Consider the following 23335-nt stretch of genomic DNA (forward strand, 5'->3'; position numbering starts at 1 on the left):
CCTGGGGTCCTATTACTCAAGACAACACTTACATATCTCATTAAATGTGAAAAAGTTGAAGTAGTAAGTAGAAGTTTCACCCATACTCTGTAGTGTTCATGGTAGTGGAACTCTACCAGAAGAGGATGGTAATCATTGACCATGTAGGTAGATACCACTGGCATGCCTGAAAGATATCCTAGTGAATTAGTACCACAATGCTCTGCTAACAACCAATCATGTCTAATCATGTTCTGATTGGATTTAGGCCAATACCAGAAGATGGAACCCATCCTTGACACTGATCAAGTGGCCAAGAACCTGTTTCATCAGCCTATAGGAAAACCAAATAGTATTATTTTACTATAGGAAACTTAGCAATAAAGTAACTCCTAATGACATTCTGCTATAGTCAGATAAGTAATTCACTCAATCCACCTCACAGAAGTTTCTTCTTGGAGAAATGTTAATTGACAAAGAGCAAGACAACAGGACAATGTGCAGAGTGAAAGACATTGGCTCTCTCAACCCTAAATGAAATGTATTCATCAAACATCTGCCCTCAAGGCTCAGAGATCAATTCAGGAAAGAGACCAGAAAGATTTTAAACACTGGAGGAGACAGATGACTCCAAGGAAGCTCTGTCTTTCAAACTCACAGGACTAAAGCACATATAATGTGGCTGCATGCACAAGGTGTGCCAAGACTAATGGGATCCTGGCACTATGAGAGGGAAGTAGAAGAGGATGGTCGAGAGGAGGGAAGGATGGAGTGGGAGAGCAATGAAAGAGATATTGATACAGGGAGCCATTTGGAGGTTAGGGAGAAATCTGGTGCTGGAAAATTCCCAGAAATCCACAAGGATGACCCCAGCTAAGACTACTAGCAATAGTGAAGAGGGTACCTGAACTGGTCTTTCCCTGTGATCAGATTGGTGAATACCCTAACTGTCATCATAGAGTCTTTATCCAGTAACTCATGAAAGGAGATGCAGAGATCACAGCCAAGCACCAGACTGAGCATCAGGAGTCCAGTCAAAGATAGGGAGGAGGGATTATATGAGCAAGGGGGGGGGTTAAGGTCATGTTGGAGAAATCTACAGAGACAACTGAACCAAGCTTGTAGGAACTCACAAACTGTAGATGAACAGCTATGGAGCATACATGGGACTGAGTTAGGCCCTCTGAATGTGGGAAGACAGTTGTATAGCTTTTTCTGTTTGAGGGGCCACTGGCAGTGGAATCAGCATCTATCCATGGTGCATGAGTTTGCTTTTTGGAGCCCATACCCGATGGCAGGATGCCTTGCTCAGCCTTGATGCAGGGGCGTGGTACTGTCTCAACTAAATGAACCAGGTTTTGTTGACTCCCATTGGAGGCTTTACCCTTCTGGAGGAATGGATGGGGGTTAGGTCAGAGGAGGAGTTTGGGGGTTGCAAGAAGACAGATGGGAAGGGAAACTGTGGTATGTAGAATAAAAAAATTAAATAAATTTTTAAAAAAGAGTTAGAAGTAAACACCAGCTCCCACCCAAAATGAAGAAGCTGTCTCCAATTGAAATCCACTGACAAAAAAAAATCTTTTTTTTTCTCCAATGGATTCTTATTGGATTTCTTAATCATATTTCAAGGTAAGCCCAATGTGCAGACTTACTTAACCAACACACACACAAAAATAAACTCTAAAGTGTATATCTAATTAATCTTATCAATAAAAACCAGGAGTCAGACATCAGGGTAATAACCTGAAAGATTAGGGAAACAGAGAAGCAGCCACCAGTGACCTCCTACTTCTCTAGATCCTCTGACCAAAAAGGCAGAAATTCTCCTCTCTTTGTCAGTTCCTGTCTCCACCTCCCAAGTGCTGTGATTAAAGTTGTGAGCCACCACTGACAAGCGTCTACAGTTAACTAGTGGCTAGCTTTACCCACTGATCTCCAGGCAAGCTTTATTTGTCAGAACACAAACAAAATATTACACATTTCCCTCTTTTGTCTAAACAGAAAGAGAACATAGAAAAACCATATACACTGAGTATAATAACTATATACAAATATATATAGGTAAAAATTGCATTAACAATGTTTAGTCGATATGGTGATATTTTATTTGTGCTGAAATGTGATTTTATTTGTATGTTAATAAAGAAAGTTGCCTGGGTATCAGAGGTCACAGCCATTAAACAGAAGTCTGGAAGTGGTAGCACACACCCTTAATCTGATCACATGGCAAGCAGAGTCGCTGTGTTTTCAAGGACACAGCCAGGCATGGTGACCTTTATTCCCAATACCAACCATAGAAACCTGGAGGTCTGTATAGACAGGCAGAGACAAGGAAGTCATGTGGTTGGGTTTAGAGCCAAAGAGAAGGCAGAACAGAAAGGCAATAAAATAATAGGACATAGGAAGAATTTCTCTCTCTCAGGGGAAGGACAGCAGGGACTGGTAAGCTAAAGGCTATTCGCTCTGATCTCTTGGGCTTTTAACTCAGTATTTGGCTCTGTGTTTCTTATTTAATAAGACCGTTTAGAATTTCGTCTACAAGTCCATTTACATTTGACAAATTCAGAGAAAATGTTCCATTATCTATGCTATCTTGTTGAGTCCAAAGTATTGTACCTAATTCATTTTCTATCCTAACTTGCATTATCAACCCTAAACTCTATTTATGTCTTTCAACCTTATACACTTTATACCACTTTAGTGAGTTTCTTTTCTGAGTCTGGTAACACTGAAAACTATAACTATCTAGTCTTCAACTCCATCAGAGACCTGAAAAGGATATCATGTTACCTGAGTAAATAGGAAGTACCCAACAAAAAATTTTCCAAATTAAGAACTGGCAGAAACAGGTGGCTACCTGGACAGTCATCCAAGGTTCCTCTGCAACATTGAGGCATCCATATTTGGCCTATAGACCTAGAATATCTGACAGACTTTTCTGTGAAGCAGAATTTTTGAAGGTCTGTGCTGCCTTGTCTTGGCAATGTTCAGCAGTCATTTTTAATGTGTCCCGCTTGTCAAATTTGGACAGCATATTGTCAGCAGTCAAGGCAAGAGCATTTTCTTGCCCAGTACTTACTTTTGCCACAAAGAAAGCAAATCCATATGGAGTTTCTTCAATAGTCATCATCTTCTCTGAAAAAGATTGGTACTGCCAGGAATAGATATGTCTCATTGTCATAAAATATAAAAGTACCTTATGTAATTAAAACATATTAAATACCATGCTCTGCAGTTTTCTGAAGTATTTGAAGACCACATGCCTATCTAAAATATATCTCTGTTTAACTTTGAAAACATACCTAACATAACTACCAATTTGATTGTAATAGATGATTAACTTCGAACTTGCATTTTATCATTTTAAATAGTTCATAATAATAACTTTCAAGGACTAGAAATTTACATAACATTGTCAGATGAGCTGTATAGGTGCAATACCTTGAACAAGAATCAAAACATATGTACAGTATGTTCTAACAAAAATAACTTTAAATTTGTATCAATATACAAAAATTCACATCAATGTAAAATATTTAAAACTAGTAGTTGCTTTTTGGTGTAAAAGTAGATTCAATAATCTACTTGTATCTTTCATTTCTATAACATCTATACAATATAACAAAAATAACCTCAAATTTGTATCAATATTCAAAAATTCAATCCAATGTAAAAAATATAAGATTAGTAACTACTTTTTTTGAGTTAAAAGTAGATTGAAGAATCTACCTTTTTATCCTATTTCATCATTTCCCCTTTTTCTTTTTAGAACAAGATCTCTGAATCTAATCTCCTTTTCTCAGATTTTTACTGATGATTAACAATAACATCTTGTAACCAACCCCCTTAAATGATGACAAATATCCATAACCCACTGAATGACACAAAACTACCTATCCCACTTCTTGGGAATATGGGTATCATGTTCTTACAAATACTTCCTGTTGTCTGGGATCCCCCAGATATCTTTAGGGGTTGAAAAGAACTGGAATAATTGTCAAGTACTGGGAGAGCTAGCCATCACATTTGTTATCAGGTCTCTGTGGAACGGGAAAGTTCAGGGCTTGTCTAAAGTCCTGTCCACAGAGGTATGTAAGGCTGGACCATCTCAGCTAGCCACGTTGAAAATGTCCTGAACAAATTATAGTCCAAATCTGGTCTTTAGGTGGTATTTCTGAGATTAGAGGCATGACCACAGTCCAGGTGGAATCATCGTTGTGGGGCATCATCCTCCTTTGAGAGATCTCAAAGGTTTCTTTTGGGCATAGTAATGATTCACTGAAAAAACATAAACATTTTAAATGGCATCTTCTTCAGATCTCTAAGAGACTAAAGACCATAATTTGTATATAGATCCAGACTACAAAAACATAATTCCCAGTTGTCTGATAGAAACTCAGCCCAAAATCATGTACAGGAAGCTAGATGAAGTCTTTTTCTATTATTAGTTAGTATTCAATATAATATAGGAAGCTAGATGAAGCCTTTTAATAAAATAATTGTGTGCTCTATATGACCATTAATATCATGACAAAAAGTTTTATATATATATATATATATATATATATATATATATATATATATATATATATATATATATATATATATATATATCTTCTGTCCCATATCAGGTGACCGTTCTGACAAAGGACAGATATTTTGGATTTTCCTTTTAATGAACATGCTTGGGTTTAGAGAAGGAGAAATCCACACTCCAGCTCCAAAGTCAGCTTTAATTTTTAATTGAACTGGAACTACAAAAAAAAATTGTATTATGTGTTTGTAAAGAACAGCAGAAACAAACATTTGGAAAGAGTTATGAAATTTTTTCCTGTTGGAAATGTTATATACCAATAGGCCAATTTATGCTTTCTCTTGGGACGTTTTCTCTGGATGATCTATTCTTTTTCTTTGGGTATCTCATTTATCCAGTGGTCTTCAGATTACTTAGCGGGTTGCCTTCATTCTCCTGTGTGGTGGTATTCTAATTGTACTGAAATGTGATTTTGATTGTATGTTAATAAATAAAGTTGCCTGGGTGTCAGAGCTATTAGAGCCATAGACAGAGTGTGGCTGTGGTGGCACACGCCTTTAATCCCATAGATCTCTGTGTGTTCAGGGATACAGCCAGCATTGGAGACATATGCCTTTAAGACCTAGGGTGCTGTACATTCAGACAGTGACGAGGCAGTGTTTGGGTATACAACCAATGAGAAGGCAGAATGACTGGAAAATCAATTTACACACAGGAAATAGCTCTCTTTCGGGAAGCTGGGACAGCAGAAGGAAGGGTGAGATTTTAGCTCTGAGCTCTGACCTCTCAGCTTTCCCTTTTACATTGTTTCTGTGTTTCTTATTTAATAAGACGGTTGGTTAATCTACATCTGGCGCCCAACGTGACAAGAATCCATTAAAAACCACTTGGCTTGGCGGCAGGTCCGCTTTCCCGCAAGGGGGGCAGGCAGCCGGCAGCGGCTTCTTAGCCTGGGTCTAGGTCTGCTTGACCTCAGGCTGGACTATCGGTGAGCTGCTTGCTTAAATCCTGCTTACTTAAAGCCGGTGCTACAAACAATTCAGACCTGCCCTGCCAAACAGGGCCCTGCCTGTAAAGCCAACGCACGTGGTCAGAGCTCGAGGAAACCAGAACCAAGCCTTGACTCGGCACAAGAGGGAACACGTGGCTGGATTTAAGCTTTAGCCGGCTGTGCTTTCTTGTGCGTTCTCTCTCTCTCTCTCTCTCTCTCTCTCTCTCTCTCTCTCTCTCTCTCTCTCTGGATTTACACCTGGGACACTAGGTGGCTGTTTTGAAAATCCCCTCGGATTGCTATTGTTCTACGCAGATTTGGTAAGTCATAACATATCAGATATTTTAAAGGAAACTATCTAAAAGAGAATTTTTTTCCACATTAAAAAAAAAGGTGAAGATCTTTTCCCATTCTGTACGCTGTCGCTTTGCCTTGTTGACCGTATCCTTTGCTCTACAAAAGCTTCTCAGTTTCAAGAGGTCCCATTGATTGATTGTTTGTCTCAGTGTCTGCGCTACTGGTGTTATATGTAGGAAGTGATCTCCTATGCCAATGCGTTCAAGACTATTTCCTACTTTCTCTTCTAGCAGGTTCAGAGTAGCTGGATTTAAGTTGAGGTCTTTGATCCACTTGGACTAAAGTTTTCTGCACGGTGACAGATATGGATCTATTTGCAGCCTTCTACACGTTGATATCCAGTTATGCCAGCACCATTTGTTGAAGATGCTTTCTTTTTTCCATTGTACACTTTTGGCTTCTTTGTCAAAAATCAGGTGTTCATAGGTGTATGGATTAATGTGGGCATTTAGTGCTATGAATTTCCCTCTTAGCACTGCTTTAATAGTGTCCCATATGTTTGGGTATGTGGTGTCTTCATTTTCATTGATCTCTAGGAAGTCTTTAATTTCTTTCTTTATTTCTTCCTTAACACATTGGTGATTCAGTTGAGCATTATTCAGTTTCCATGAGATTGTAGGATTTCTGTAGTTTTTGTTGTTGTTGAAATCTAACTTTAAACCATGGTGGTCTGATAGAACACAGGAGGTTATTCTAATTGTTTTGTATCTGTTGAGATTTGCTTTGTGGCCAAGTATGTGGTCGATTTTAGAGAAAGTTCCAATTCATCAATGGGACCTCTTGAAACTGAGAAGCTTTTGTAGAGCAAAGGATACAGTGAACAAGGCAAATCGGCAGCCTACAGAATGGGAAAAGATCTTCACCAACCCCACATGTGACAGAGGACTGATTTCCAGAATATATAAGGAACTCAAGAAATTAGACATCAAAACAACCAACAGTCCAATTGAGAAATGGGCTTTAGAACTAAACAGAGAATTCTCAACAGAGGAAACCCAAATGGCTGAAAGACATTTAAGGAATTGCTCAACATCCCTAATCATCAGGGAAATGCAAATCAAAACAACTCTGAGATACCACCTTATGCCTGTCAGAGTGGCTAAGATCAAAACACTGAAGACACTTTATGCTGGAGAGGTTGTGGAACTAGGGGAACTCTCCTCCACTGCTGGTGGGAATGCAAGCTTGTACAACCACTTTCGAAATCAATATGGCGCTTTCTTAGACAATTGGGAATCAATCTCCCCAAGATCCAGCTATACCACTCCTGGGCATATACCCAAGAAATGCTCAATCATACCACAAGAGCACTTGCTCAGCTATGTTCATATCAGCATTGTTTGTAATAGCCAAATCCTGGAAACAACCTAGATGCCCTTCAACTGAAGAATGGATAAATAAATTGTGGCACATATTCACAATGGAATACTACTCAGCAGAGAAAAACAATGACATCATGAGGTTTGCAGACAAATGGATGGATCTAGAAAAAATCATCCTGAGTGAGGTGACCCAGACTCAGAAAGACAAATATGGTATGTACTCACTCATAGGAAGATGCTAGATGTGGAACAAGGATGACTGGACTGCTACTCACATCACCAGTGAGGCTACCTGGAAAATGAGACCCCCAAAAAAACACGGAGAAATGGATGAGATCTACATGAACAGCCTGGTCATGAGTGGGAACAATGAAGGGCGATGGTCAAGGGAAAGAGAGTGGGAGATACTAGCTGGATCAAGAAAAGAGAGGGAGAACAAGGAATAGGAGACCATGTTAAATGAAGACCACATGAGAAGGGGAGGAAGCAGAGAGCTAGGGAGGCCCACGGAGATCCACAAAGATACCCCCACAAAAGACTGCTGGCAATGGTCGAGAGACGGCAGGAACTGACCTACTCTGGTGATGGGATGGCCAGACACCCTGTTAGTTCTGCCATAAACCCCATCCAAGGAAGGTCTGAGGAATCTGGATGCAGACATCCACGGCTGGGCCCCTGGTGGAGCACTGGGATTCTAATTAGTGAGAAAGAAGAGGGTTTATATGAGCGAGAATTGTTGAAGCCAAGGTTGGATAAAGCACAGGGACAAATAACCAAATGAATGGAAGCACAGGATCTATGAACCAAAGGCTGAGGGCCCCAACTGGATCAGGCCCCTGAATGGGTGAGACAGTCATTTGGCTTGATCTGTTTGGGAGGCAGCTGTGTGTTGGTGCCGGGTCCTGGGCTCATTGCATGAGTTGGCTGTTTGAATCCTGGGACCTATGCAGGGATGCTTGGCTCGGTCTGGGAGGGGGGACTGGACCTGGCTGGACTGAGTCTACCAGGTCGATCCTGGTCCTCGGGGGAGACCTTGATCTGGAGGAGGTGGGAATGAGGGGTGGGGTGGGGGGAGGGGGAGGGGGCGAGAGTGGGAGAACAGGGGAATCGGTGGCTATTATGTTGAACTAAATGATGCTGTAAAATAAATTTACTGAAAAATAAAAAATAAAATAAAAAATAAATAAACATTGCATGAAATCTAAAAAAAAAAAGTGTTCTCCTTTAACTGGCCACACTTAAGATTTGTGTGCTGGTAAGTTATACTTCAACTTTTAAATTAATGCAGTGAAATAAATCTGTGGATTCATTTATGGATATTATGCTTCTATTAAATTTTTTACAACAGATGGGTAACCAAAAAAAATGGGTTTTATGTGTACATTGGAAGAAAATTGGTTTTTGGTTGATTTTAGGCAGTCTGACATTGGAACAACTATATAATATTAGTATTGGTGGAATTATGCAGCTTATCACTATGCTAATCCTCATTTTAATATTTAAAAAGATAGTCAATTTAAGTGCCAGGATAACAGCTTTAGAAGAACTTGTTAAACCTGTAAAAATTCAGACAGAAGAAATTAACAGTGAAGTTGTTTCAAGTCTGGATCATAAGGTTACAGAAAGAAAGCCTGTTTTCACACAGTCACCCTTAATTTATCCTGTAACTGTACAACAGATGCCTGATCAAATGGCTACACAAAATATTTGGGCTCCAATTGAAATGTTGCATTTAAAAAGGTTTAAGGAGGCAATAGTATCTTATGGCATGCATTCCCCATATGTAAAGCAAATGTTAAACTCTTGGTCATTATATAATAGGATAGTACCACAGGACTGGCGGGACCTTGCACAAGGTGTTCTGGAACCCAGCCAGAGACTTCAATTTCTGACCTGGTTTAAGGAGGAGGCTAAAAACATAGAAAAACAATGGAGGGATAAAGGAATACAAGTTTGCCAGGATCAGCTTTTTGGAGAAGGCCAATATGCTTCAGTACAAACACAATGTTTATATGATGTCCAAACCCTAATTTTATGTCGAACGGCAGCCTTGAATGCATGGGACAGAGTGGAGGAACCAGGAAAAAAATCTGAGTCATTTACAAAGGTGATGCAAGGCCCAAAAGAGTCTTTTACAGATTTTTTACAAAGACTGGCTTCAGCAGTAAAGAGAATGGTCTCGGATTCAGAAGCTGGTAAGGCAATAATTGAATCTTTGGCCTTTGAGAATGCGAATGCAGCATGCAAAAGAATAATCAGGCCATTAAGGGCAAGATCTGCACCTATGGAAGATTGGATTAGAGAAACAATTAATGTTGAGGCTGATGAGCATGATGATACGTGGGTAGGAGAATTAATTTCAAAAGGTTTGAGGAGTGTTAGATGTTTTGGATGTGGAAAGCAAGGACATTTGAAAAGGGACTGTAGACAGGTCATTCCTAGAAACAATGTTTCTTCAAGGAACAATGGCAACAGAATGCCCCTTCCTTCTGGAGTATGCAGAAGGTGTGGTAAGGGAAAACATTGGACCAACGAATGTAGATCAACAAAGGACAGACAGGGTAATCCTTTGCCTCAGTCTTCGGGAAACTCCCAGAGGGGCCTCACGCAGGCCCCCATTGCAAATCCAGTTCAAACCTTTCCTGCAGCCCTAGAGGAAATCCCTGCTCTGAGCGATTAAATAACCAAATGTCTATTGGAATAAATCATACTGGTCAGGATGATGAAACAGAGAGAATAGCAAATTCAGGAGAAAACATAAAGAAAATTTTTTGGCAAACTTCTATTAATGAACAAAGACCAAAATTAACGATAAAAATAAATGGTGTTTTGTTGTCTGGTCTGGTAGACACAGGTGCGGACATTACCATAATTGCACCAGAATTTTGGCATCCAACTTGGCCTCTTCAGGAGGTAAACATTCAACTGTTAGGAATTGGGACATTATCTCAGGTGAAACAGAGTGCAAGATGGCTTGAATGTATAGGTCCAGAAGGACAGAGAGGAAAATTAAAACCATATGTGACTAACATAACTATGAACCTGTGGGTCGAGACTTGTTGCAACAATGGAATACACAGATTAACATCCCTCCAAACTCAGAAACAAATCATAAACTAACACATGTTACTGAGAGAAATATTAGAAGATATTGTTCTAATGAGTTGTCTCCAGCCATCCATATTATACAAGAACAGGGCACAATAACTGATGATCTTCCAAAGACACTAACAGCTCTACCTTTAAAATGGTTAACAGACAAGCCTGTATGGGTCCAACAATGGCCTTTAACAACAGAGAAACTCCAGGCTTTAGAAGAGCTGGTAGAAGAACAGTTAAATACTCAGCATATTGAAGAATCAACCAGCCCTTGGAATTTTCCTGTATTTGTTATTAAAAAGAAATCTCGTAATTGGTGAATGGTAACAGACCTTAGAGCAATTAACAAAGTAATTCAGCCAATGGGCTCTCTACAATCTGGAATGCCTTTGCCTACTCTGTTACCAAAAGGATGGCCTCTCATAGTTATTGATTTAAAAGACTGTTTCTTTTCAATACCCTTACAAGAAAAAAAAACAGGGAAAGATTTGCTTTTACAGTACCTACTTATAATAATTCTCAACCGGTTAAAAGATTTCAATGGTGGGTCCTCCCTCAGGGAATGTAGAATAACCCAACTCTGTGCCAATATTTTGTAAAACAGCCATTGGAAGTGATACGTAAAAAATATCCTAAATCTATAATTTATCATTATATGGATGATATTTTACTAGCTGACTCAAATGCAGATACTTTAGAAATAATGTTTGAAGAAGTAAAGAAAATTTTGCCTTGCTGGGGATTACAAATTGCTCCTGAAAAGATACAAAGAGGAGATTCTAATAATTATTTAGGATATAAAATAGAGCTACAAAAAATTAGACCCCAAAAGGTGCAAATTAGGAGAGATAGACTACAGACTCTTAATGACTTTCAAAGATTATTTGGAGATATTTCTCATCTACGAAGTATTGTTGGGGTAAAAAATGATGAACTGACTAATTTGTTCAAAACCTTAGAATGTGACAAGGACTTAAATAGTCCAAGAGAATTATCACCTGAACCTGAGAAAGAATTGGCCTTGGTAGAAAAGAAAGTGCATGAAGGACACGTGGATCGTATTGATCCAAAGCTGGATTGCATTTTGGTTATTTTAACTTCTAGGCATTCTCCTACTGGAATAGTAATGCAGAGGGAAGATATTATATTGGAATGGATATTTTTACCAAATAAAACAAATAAAAAATTAAAAACTTATGTTGAAAAAAATCTCTGACTTGATTTACAAAGGAAAATTGAGACTTCGTCAATTAGCAGGCATAGACCCAGCAATAATTGTCGTACCATTAACTAAGGAGGACATTGAAAAATTATGGACAGAAAGTGAACCTTGGCAAAGAGCTTGCAGTAATTTTTTCGGAGAAATTAACAGCAAATATCCCAAAAGCAATAGAATTGACTGAGGAATCTGGATGCAGACATCCAAGGTTAGGCCCCTGGTGGAGTGCGGGGAATCTAATTAGTGAGAAAGAGGAGGGTTTATATGAGCAAGAATTGTTGAAACCAAGGTTGGATAAAGCACAGGGACAAATAGCCAAACAAATGGAAACACATGAACTATGAACCAAAGGCTGAGGGGCCCTGCCTGGCCTGAGTCTATCAGGTTGATCCCAGTCCTCAGGTGAGACCTTGATCTGGAGGAGGTGGGAATGGAGGGTGGGCTGGTGGGAAGGGAATGGGGGCAGGAAGGGAGAAAACAAGGGAATCTGTGGCTATTATATAGAACTGAATAGCATTGTAAAATAAAAAAAATAAAATATAAGAAAAAAAAGAAATTCTTAAAAAATAAATATTCTAATAAACAATTTTAAATGTTACTTGTAACTTCTGTCCTAATAGTTTCATTTATTATTTATTTTTCCTAGGTTTTCACATGCTGTTATTGAAAAGAGCTTTTAAAGTAAACAGTTTTACATTTTCCCAGATACAGGAGTAATTTCTAAAGTGTTGTCATTAAATATAATGTTGGATCATGATTTTAGAATATTCTGTTTTTAGAAATATTCTGTAAGAACTGTGATGGGATGGGGGTTGAATACAGTAAAAAAACCTGCTTACTATTTTATGAGATAATTACTTTCGCTCACTTAATCCAATATATAAATTTCCTAATTAAATATTAATTTAAAAAAGATTGTAGGAGTCAGAGGTTGTGGACAACTCTTAGAAAACAGTATCCTGGAGACACCACAGAACTGATGTCACATAAGAACTCAGAAAGACTTTACAAGCACATACGACCCATACTCATTCAAACAGGACGATATGCCAGTGTATAACAGTGTAACAGAAACAAAGAATCATCACTAACCAAGAAGCTATTTGCAACTGATACCTGTTTGGAAAAAGATTGTACAATGGCACATAATTGTACATACTCACTGCATTCCAGTGTAGGCCTCATGAACAGGAATAGTTGGCCAACAGAAAACTTATGCTATGTGTTAATTTTGCATTTTTTATTTCTAGTAATTTATTTGTTTATTTATTTATTTATTTATTTATTTATTTATTTTGGAGAGAAGGAGGGAGGGGGAGGGAGGGAGAGTGAGAGAGAGAGAGAGAGAGAGAGAGAGAGAGAGAGAGAGAGAGAGAGAGAACACAAATGCACAGAAGTTTATGTGGTTAGAGATGAGGGAAACAGAAGGAATAGAAAAAGTTTTGAAGGGGAAATTCATGATCAAATTATGTTGTATAAGGAAACTTTTTAGATTAAAAATAAATTAGTTAATTATTCCTTTAATACTTTTCATATGACAGGAACATTAATTCCTGTGATCCTTTAAGACCATATGGCCTAACACTGGCTCATTGCTCACAATGTGCCATTAGTCTCTGGTAGCCAAGGAAACAAGAGAACTTTCAGAGTCATTTTTGCTACAGTTGGCAGATACTAACATTTGGACTTCATACAAGACACAAAGAGGTAAGTATTTTATGTCTTCCACGTGGTTTTTATTAATCACTTTCAATTTCAAGGGCCAAAGAAGGCCCCTGACATATGATTAGGATGTTACTTGAAATCTTTTCAATCTGAGTATATCTTCATGATATCTTAAGGATTGGGAAGCCCACTGCTAGTCTTTGAGGGCTATGGAGCCTGCACTGACTGTTATACTTGTGAAGTTTCATGAAACTGAGTACATGAATTAGACTCTTTGTGTTGTTTTCCTAGTTATAAAATGGGGATATTGATAGTGTGGATCTCATTGGAGGGACAAGAATATCAGATGGGCCAATACCTCTGAAGTGTATAAATGAGACTCCAACTAAACATGTGAAAGGAATGGAAAGATTTGTTCAGGCATGGGGTTGGGGAGACACTGTTCTGAGCTAAAATACCTGTCTAATACAACCTCTTTTACTGAAGGTTTTCTACCTCTTGTGTGACTCCCTGTCTGGTCAACATTTCTTGTTATTTGGAAGATGTTTATGATCCTGGATTCTTTGAAATGGATCTCCTGACCCATGATACACAAAGGTAAAAGCTTAATATAAGCTACAAGGAAGCTTTCAAATCGTATATTTCTGAGCACCATACATCTACTTCATAGTATTCAGACATGGGCAGAACCAGATCCTGCCAGGCTAGCTCATTTGTCTAGGACAAAGACATTCTCCACCCTGTTTCTAGTTGTGTTTCAAAATTCACTGCTTCTGTAGTCCCTGCCTCAGTTTTGCCTTGGCAAGGAAGAGGGTGTTACTCAAGCCACCATCAACTCCAAACCCATCTTGCTGATGTAACTTCCCAAGTAGTACAGCTACCTCCTTCTTCCAGTTAGGAAGCACATTCCACAGAGGCTATGGAGCAGTGGGTAGCTAGTAAAGAAATTTTCCTGTCAAGGAGATACAGTTTGTTGGCCCCTCAAACCTTCTGCATGGTCAATAGCAATCTCATTTTCTACATGCCTTAGCTTCCTATCTTTCTGCTCAAGGACTCAGTGGTATCCCTCAGGGCATATTCATGAATATTAACATTATATACAAAGATATGAAATAGAAGTTATCTAAGTGGATTTAATCATACAGTAAATATGGAGTTGTAATTTAGTACAAAAGAAGATATTTGTTCAATAAGGTAGTCAGGATACATCAAATGTTTCAACCGAAAGAACCAAATGTTGAAAGTGGAATTTGAGTAATTTATGAGAAATTATTCATCTGCCCTTATGATTTCCATGTAGATTTCAATTTTGTGGCACAGAAAAAAGAATTCAGATTTTCATACATGTTCATCAATCATACATGCACAAGCACAAGCATCAAGCATGAACACATATGCAAAAATACACACACACACACACACACACACACACACACACACACACACACATATATATATATATATATATATATATTGAGGTATGGAATTTTGACATCATGTCACTGGGTGTACCATGTGAAACATTTGTCATTTTGCTTGGTTCTTTCAGTAGACAATATAGGTGAGTTCAGTTTATTTCCACTAATCACTACCAAAATTTAGAAATGAAATTATTGTGAGCATTCCCTGATTATTTTGCTCATATAAGTTACTTATACTTAGGCATTGCAAACACAGCTGAAATAAGCATCATCTTAAATATGATATTGAAAACTTTTTTACTATTAATTCCAAGCATTAAAATTCTTAGGTAACAGAATGGGACTGGAGAGATGGCTCAGAGCATGGACTGATTTTCCAGAGGACGCAGATTCAATTCCCAGCACCCACATGGCAGCTCACAATTCTCTGTAATTCCAGTTCCATGGAATCTGGCACCCTCACACAGACATACACGCAGGCAGGCAAGACACCAATGCAAAGAAAAGAAAAATAAAGTTTAAAAAAGGAACCATAGCCACATGTTTGTAAAGGAAAATTGCAATATTACTACAAAATATTATTTTCATACACAGTTGTCATGCATTGAAAGTTTTTTACTCTTTCTTAATTAAGTTCAGATTAAAAGATCACCAAAGTTTGGAAGAACTTTTTCATGGGCTCTCATGATTTTATAAATATTGGCTCCTCTTAAAGTCTCCAAGTCTTGAGGGAAAACTTTTATGAAGCCCAAGCTGTTTCCTCTTGTTGACTGTTTAGTTAATCTATGCAAAAATAAATCTTCTGAAGATTCAAAGTCTTTAAACATACTTAGAGGAAGCAATTATTTCCAGAAGTTTCTTCCTAGACTGTCTCTCTTCAATAATGGTAATCTTTTGTTGTTCCTCACAAATGCTTCTGATAAAGGAATTTCAAGTAATGGAACTGAAACTATTTGAAAATAAATCTATTCCTTAATATGTAACAGAAGGCTGATTCATCTAATGTGGCTTAGGTGTTTATGCTGATTTGGGTAAGTGCAGAAAGACTCCTGTTTACCTTGGTGGTTTTATTATCAGATACCCACAAGGAACTAAAGTTTTGCTCTACTTCCTTGGGAACATAATCTGTGATGAGGTGGAGATGTGTGCAGTGATAGCTACAGGAATACACAGCTTTAATCCCAAGGTGCTGAACACTTAATCCAGTTGAGATTCTTGGAAAGGAGATTTAAAGAAATAAGTAAATAATTATACTCTTCACAGGCTTTGTTTTCTGGAGTGAGTTTTGAGTACTCTCCTTAATCTTTTACAGTTTAATGAAGATACTCGGGAAAATAGATTTGGATTTACTTGGAATGTCATAAAATTGATGACTTTTGTGGTTCTCACCAGGTATATTTAAAAGGCTCCTTTTGATGAAGTGGCAGTTTGGGTGACACTTTCTATATTCAGTTTGCCTCAGAGTGAAGGCTAAATACAAAGAAATAGTAAAATAATTATTCTCAAACTAAAAATTCTCATTGAACTTGCTTTTAAAACTATAAGTTACATATAAGTTACATTTTTACATTTATTTGTGTGTGTGTAGACATGTACATTGCCACAGCATGCACATGGATGTCAGAGGTTAACTTGTAGGCATGGTCCTTTTTTCCATCATGTGGGTTCCAGGGATAAAGCTCACATTGTCAGACAGAAGGGTTGGTGACTTCATCCACTGAGCCATCTTGTGTACCCTCAACTAATATTTTTCTGTAAACAAAGATTTGATATATCAAGACCCACTAAATCTGAATATAGCCCATTTCATTAGAAAATGCTCTTAAAGGAAACATAATTGTTTTAAAAAGATATGATTCAGTATAACTCAGAAAATGTGAATTTGGTTAATGCATATCTAAGGCAATTTTATTAACAGAGTAATTCAAATAATGTCTATCACCTTTCCACTTACATATTGCATTACAACAAAAGTGCTTATCAAAAAAGAAAAGAGAAAACAACACAGCACTGATTTTTTTCTTTTTGTTTTTTTTTGAGACAGGGTTGCTTTCTGTAACCTTGGCTGTCCTGGAACTCACTCTGTACATCAGTCTTGCCTCGAATTCACAGAGATCTGCCTGACTCTGCCACATAAGTGCTAGAATTAAAGGCATATACCACCACTGCCTATCTTCCATAGATTTTTTTAAAAAATACTATTTATTTACATACTGATTGATTTTATATGGGGTTTTGTCTGCAAGTATATCTACACACCAGAAGAGAGCATTGGATCCCATAGGACTGCAGTTATAGATGGTTGTGATCCACACTGTGAGTGCTAGGAATTGAACTCAGGTCCTCTGGAATAGCAGTCAGTGCTCTTAAGCACTGAGCCATCTCTGCAGCCCCACCACATCAATCTCAAAATATGAAGTATGAATAAAACAAATACAGTTTTGTTATTTGGGCTAAATCTTCATTTTTGGTTTAAAGAAATTATAAATATTACAATTAGAAGTGAAGCCTATCAGAAGTATGAATGAAAAATTTCAGAGGCTTTACTTATTTTTCATTTAATTCTAATTTTAAATGAATTGATGTGTGAAACAAGAAAAAATTCTTAGTAACAAATGCACACATAGATTTGAAAGATAGAGTGAAATTGCTAACCAAAACCTCCTATAGAGGGAACTTCTGCTATAGTCATGGAGTTTATGGCTTTTTACACTCTTATTTGTAGTATGTTGAATCCCAATACCTAGGTAGACTACTTAAATACAACTACATGACAGCAGGGACAAGGTATGAGAGTATAGTGCTCTGTAAACCATGACTCATTTTGTATTCCCAACTTCCCCTGTGTTCCTTGCTTTACTATATCCTTGTTCAATCTCTTCTTCAGATTTGCCAGTGCAATGGAATGCATCTTCAAGCTGAGTGGCCTCCTTTGCGGCCTATCAGCTTTGGTATTTGAGATAGTCATTGCAAGCAGCCAATGCTGGCGCCTGTGGGAATTCAACAACACGGTTGTGCAATTTGTGTCCTTTGGACTGTGGGAAGTTTACTACCCTCAAGAGTTTAATGTCTCAGGACTGTAATCAAGATGCTGGTGCATACTCCTATCAATTCCACCTGGACAATTTCACCTGAATTCCAGTATGCACAGACCATGATAGTGTGGGCCATTCTGATGAAGCTTATAGTTCTGATTTTTGGTGCAGTCGCCATTAAGATCAGCTGCATGGAAGACCCATTCGTGGAGATGGAGATATATTGCTACAAGGTCTCTGCCTTAGTTTTGTGCATTAGCAGCCTCTTCACATTGGTTTCTGTGAGCTGGAACCACTTCGCAGATCATTATGGACAAACCACTCTTGACTTTCCGCCTAACTTTCCTGTTAGAAAAGAAGCATTGATAAACAAACAGTTTACTGCTGTCTTTCCAACAGCAGTACTGACAACCACCATGTCACTCTTTGGTGTGATCTTCCTTTTCTCTGAGATAAGCTCTTTGAAACTACAGAGTCAGGTGAAGTTCCAGCATGCATACATAGTGGGCGAACAAGAGGTCTAAAGTGAGGGCTCCTGTATTTGAAACATCTGTCAGAAGGTGCCTAGAACAAATTCGTTATTCATACACAGACCTCCTGTAATCATCAATTAATTCTAAATAAAGCATCAACTTGACTCTCTGAATGTGTCTAAATTACTTCCTCCTCTATCTGTCTTAAGTGTTCCTTTCTTTGAATGTTTTCACATCCTAAACTCTGAAGGCCATAATCATGTGTTCAGATATTTTCAACAAGCAGTTGCAGGCAAAAGCAATGGTGAAAGGCATGTTGAAAACAAACAGGACAAATACCAAGTGAAAGAAGGTTTGTAAGGTAGTTGCACCTAAGTAATGAAAAGTAACCACAGTTCTGTTTGGAGATCTCAGGTCTAATGAGGGCAGATCTGGAATTCCTTATTGTTAGCTCTGTAGACAGTATGTGCCCTTTGCATGGAGTAGGAAGGTAATGCTGTACAATGGGCAGTGGGCATCTACTGTCTTTCTGTTTGTGAATATCACAAATAGCCATGCAGAATAAGTGGTATGGAGATAAGAGGACTGCTTGTCTGAGTTATTTTTTCCTGTTTTACCTTCTGAATCATTGGGTTCAAACTCACATTAAGTTTGGTGGCAAACTCACTTAGCCACTGGGCAATCTTACTAGCCCCAAACCTACTCCATTTTACATTTCCAACCTCTGTGTCAATAGAATAAGGTTCATTTCATAGAATAAAAGAAATTTGCTGGCAAATGGTTGGAACTAGAAAAGAGCATCTTGAGTGACATAACACAAACACAGAAAGACAAAAATCATACATACTCACTTATAAGTGAATATTAGCCTTAAAGTAAAGGATAACCACACTACAATCCATTGACCCAGAGAAGCTAATTAACAAGGAGGGCTCAAGGTGGCACTTGACTATCTCACCATGAAAGTGTAATAGGATAGTCATCATTGGTGGATGGGGAGTGGTCTAGATGAATGCTAGGGATGAGAACAGGAGGGATCAGGTCAGAGGGAGGTGGAGGAAGAGAGTATGGGGGGAATCATTGGATTTTGGAACATCTCTGGAATGAGCTAGAAACCTATTGCAATGGAAACTCCCAGCAGTCTATGAGACAACCCATCCCCCTCCATCATCCCCTCTTACTCCCATCCACTCTTTCTCTTCAGAAAAGGACAGGCCTCCCATGGATTTCACCCACCTATTGTATATCAAATTGCAGTGAGGCTAGGCACCTCCTCTTTTATTAAGATTGGATGAGAAATCTTTTAGGAGGAAAGGGTCCCAAAAGTAGACAACAGAGTCGGAGACAGCCCCTGCTCCCACTGTTAGGAGTCCCACAAGAAAACCAATCTACATACTTTATATATATATATATATATATATATATATATATATATATATATATATGGCCATGCCTATCCCTATGGCTATTTACTATGTCTCTGTTTCTATATGGATTCCCTTCTGAATCCCAATAAAGTCAGGCCTACCAGAACAGTCTTCAAACTGCAAGGTCTGGATGTTGACAAGAGGATCATATGTCAGATTTTTCTGGTACTCTGGACCACATCTTAACCATCTGTATAATCTTACTACTCTCATTAGTAGCTCTAGTCATATAGTTCCTGTGCCAGCTTTCCCTGGTGGATCCATAAGCCACACACTCATGCCATTTTTCCTCTTCACACTCCCAAGTTTCTTTGGGAACACAGCTCAAGCATTTATTTGCAGGATGATGTTCCCCATAACCCACTATGCTCAGTGCCATTCCCATATTCCCTGGCTTTGCTCTAGTGACACAAGTTACATCACTGATTTTCTCTGTCAGGTACCATGAGAACTGATCCTGCCTCATGTCTTGTATATTCTGATATTTACCAATGGATGCACACATTGCATAATCTCAGCTCTCAGAGCTATCTCCATGTCCCCAGGCCTACTTGTAATCACACAGTTAAGGAACTGCTTTTCCTGATGAGTGTCCCTGTACCACATACACCTACATAATCTCCCCAGACAAAGCTCTAGACTTGGATGCAGAATCAGACATCAGCTTTCTTTATGACTTTCAACTGACTTTTGCCATCTCTGGAATGGCAGACTGCACACTGGCTTTGCCTGGGGATTCCCCAAGAATGTCACTTCATAGTATCAAAACTGCACTTCCAATACAACCAGTAGTCATGCAGCTCCTACACCAGAATTCACATTTGTGTTTCACCATCCCCACCTAATCTATTTCTACACATCAATTCCACACTGTGTTTGCAGGGATTAACACATAATTGGCCTTGTGTGTTTTCCCAGTCCTTGTGAACCAGTGCCTTCCCAACCCTCTCCGGCCTAGCTATGGAGAAGCAGTTCCTTCAACAGATTTCTCTGCAGAGTTCTCCAGAAATAAGTCCTGCACCATCTCCACTATCCAATGCCTACCTCCAGATGCACAGAAAGCATATTAGCTATGCCTGATGGAACTACCCAGAAGCTGTAATACTCTCTTGTATAGCACTCTAGCTCTGGGTTTGCAGATTTAATAATGTATTTGCTCTGTGAGTTCCAAAGAGCATTTCTTGTAAGCAGCTTTGTCACAATACAGAGATAGTTAAAGTAATGTAGGTTCCCTAGTGGTCATACCTTATAAATGTTTCTAGTACAGACCCTGCTCATGTCAAATCTACAACCTCAGGTGTAACTTGTGATTCTTAATTCAGATATAATACGCAAGTGGTCTGCTCAGACATCTTGAACCTTTCCAACCCCTTTCATTTCCACCCTTCTAGATTTAGAGGTGGTCATCCAGATCTTGTTGGTTTTTTCCAACTCACACTACCACAGAATCAAGATGATCCTGTGTAGCAGCTCCCACACTTGCTTCCTCTGCAGCATCCTCCCTTCAGAACCAAACCTCCCTTAATCATCTACACAGTTCAAGGCCTCTTTGTAATTGCTCCTATCATGCACCAATTTGCCTGTTGATCTCCACATAAAATCACCTGCTTTTTATCATTCTCACCCTCCCAGAAGTAACTCTGGCCATGTGGCACCTGCACCCACATTTTCTAGTGAGTTTTTCTCCCTGAATGCAGTCCTCCTGAGGACTCTCTGTACTCCAAGTCTTACCTGAAGAAGCTTTCACTGTCCACCAGCTTTGCCTGTTGAGCTCCTTTTAAGACTGACTACCAGTGCCATCCCTACACTTTGGGGTCTTGCCTCGTCTTGAGTCCAAAGAGCTAGATGTGCTGACCTCAGAATGGAAACCTGGATATGTTCTACGTTGGGAAAGGGGTTTTGCTTCTGTTTCTGCAGGAGAAAAAAAGCTATGGATACCAACAAAATTAATAAAAATTAGACTATAACAGGAGAAACACCTTGATGAGAGGAAGTAAAAGTTCATCCACCAATGTGACATCTTTACAAGTTGTAAGAAAATGTTAGCAAGCAAGTGTTGGGATAGGGTTCTTTTTTGTCTTTCCAGGATAATGGAAATACCCATCTTCCAGAAATCATAAGGCCTTGGATATCCAGATGTCTACAGCAGAAAGAAAGAATCTATTGGTACCAATCTACACAGGGTAAAATCTCACTGTCTAACATCTATATCTCTTTCAATCTAGAAAAGTTGTGGTTCCAATTCAATTACATACCAAGCTGGCTTTGGAGATGGAATTGGCTCACTCCTTCTCTAAACCCAAACATATTGCTAAAAGAAGAGGTTGAGAGATTCTTCAGTCCCATATCAGACCAGTCCTCTGGTGTAGGACAGAAGGAAACCAATAAAAAGGGACCATTGTCTTCAAGATTCTCATTCTCTCCATGCTTACTCTTGATTTCTTGGAATCCTTTCTTACATGTCATGTCTTCTTTAAATCCAAACTTTCCATTTTGATATATTAATAATGTTCAAGTTTTTCACAGTAAAAAAAAAAAACAAGTTTTTCCAATAGCAATCTCTGAAATCTTCAGAAGGAAGATGGGGCCCCAACAGCAACAACTCTATCCAGTGCAGAATGATGCCATGGTAATCATCATCATACTACATGTCTAGCCAGAATTTCAGACAATCTTACCCATTACTCTGAGACTGGCTTCAGAATCTACTGTTAATCTAACTGAGACTTAACTATCTGAGCTTTCTTCCAGAACCCAACAGAGATACCATTACCCCCTGAGCAGCAGGTAGCAATTCTAAGAAAATGATGCCCTTTCTTCCAAAGGTGTCATGTTTCTCGGGGTTATGGATGATTATTATAGGGTTGGGGGTGGAAGAAAATATTAGACTCAGTATTCTCCTTAAGAAAAGAAAATGTGTCTCAAAAAACAAACAAAAGAGAAAAAAGTAAAGAAAAAGTAGAATGGATAGTATAAGATATTATGGTAGATTATTGTATATACTACTAAACAAATTTAGTAAAATAACAGCTTTAGATAATTTGCATTGTTATGGATTCTTGTATATTGATACAAATGTAAACTATTTATATATTCCTCTTTAAGATAATTTGTATATTGATACAAATACAGAACTATATTTGTTGTAATGTACATATATTTCTATACTTATTTGAAACATTTTGTATATTGATACAAATGTAAATTTATATCTGTCATATTGTCTGTATGTTCTACCTCTGTTTAGGTTATTTTGTATATTGATATATATTTAGGATTATTGTCATATTCTATATTGCACTGTACATTCCTAGATCTGTTAAAGATATTTTGTGTATTGTCACAATTTTGAAGTCATTGTCGTTTTGCCATACATTTGCCTATAGACTGTTTACCTTGTTTACATGAAGTCTTAGTCCTTAGGTTATTTAGGTAGATAAGACTTATAGATTTCTAGTCACCTATGCTTGTCATCTCTATAGTCATATTAGTTAGGTTATCCAGATTTACAGATACATATATTGGTAATCTTCAAACACATCATGGACCTAAAGAATATGGGATTTAAATAACTTAGAATTCTGTTGACCAGCTCCTGGCAGCACCAATTTGATCCCGAGAGGACATCGGGCTTCTAAAACATTTCCATTTGGAAGTTTGTCTTCTTGGCACAAAATGGCCTACTAGGCAAAGAACTGCCCTTGCCTTGACTGTGGACAGTATGAATGCAGTCCTTTCTGGACAAGTAGGACACAAGGAAAAGTCACTACTGAACTCTGCCAAGACAGGGTAAGATGGTCTTTCAGAATTCCT

The 23335-nt window shown here is 38.4% G+C and overlaps 1 protein-coding gene across 1 annotated transcript; it reads left to right on the forward strand.

The window, feature by feature from the left end:
- The first annotated feature begins 688 nt into the window (after positions 1–688).
- LOC114687490 lies at positions 689–18146 on the forward strand. The gene is given in 4 exon segments (XM_037198757.1): positions 689–796; positions 3942–4067; positions 17389–17662; positions 17665–18146. Coding segments are annotated over 4 exon segments (990 nt in total).
- The last annotated feature ends 5189 nt before the right edge of the window (positions 18147–23335 follow it).

The sequence above is a fragment of the Peromyscus leucopus genome, chromosome X, assembly GCF_004664715.2.
Source record: "Peromyscus leucopus breed LL Stock chromosome X, UCI_PerLeu_2.1, whole genome shotgun sequence".
Classification (NCBI taxonomy): Eukaryota; Metazoa; Chordata; class Mammalia; order Rodentia; family Cricetidae; genus Peromyscus; species Peromyscus leucopus.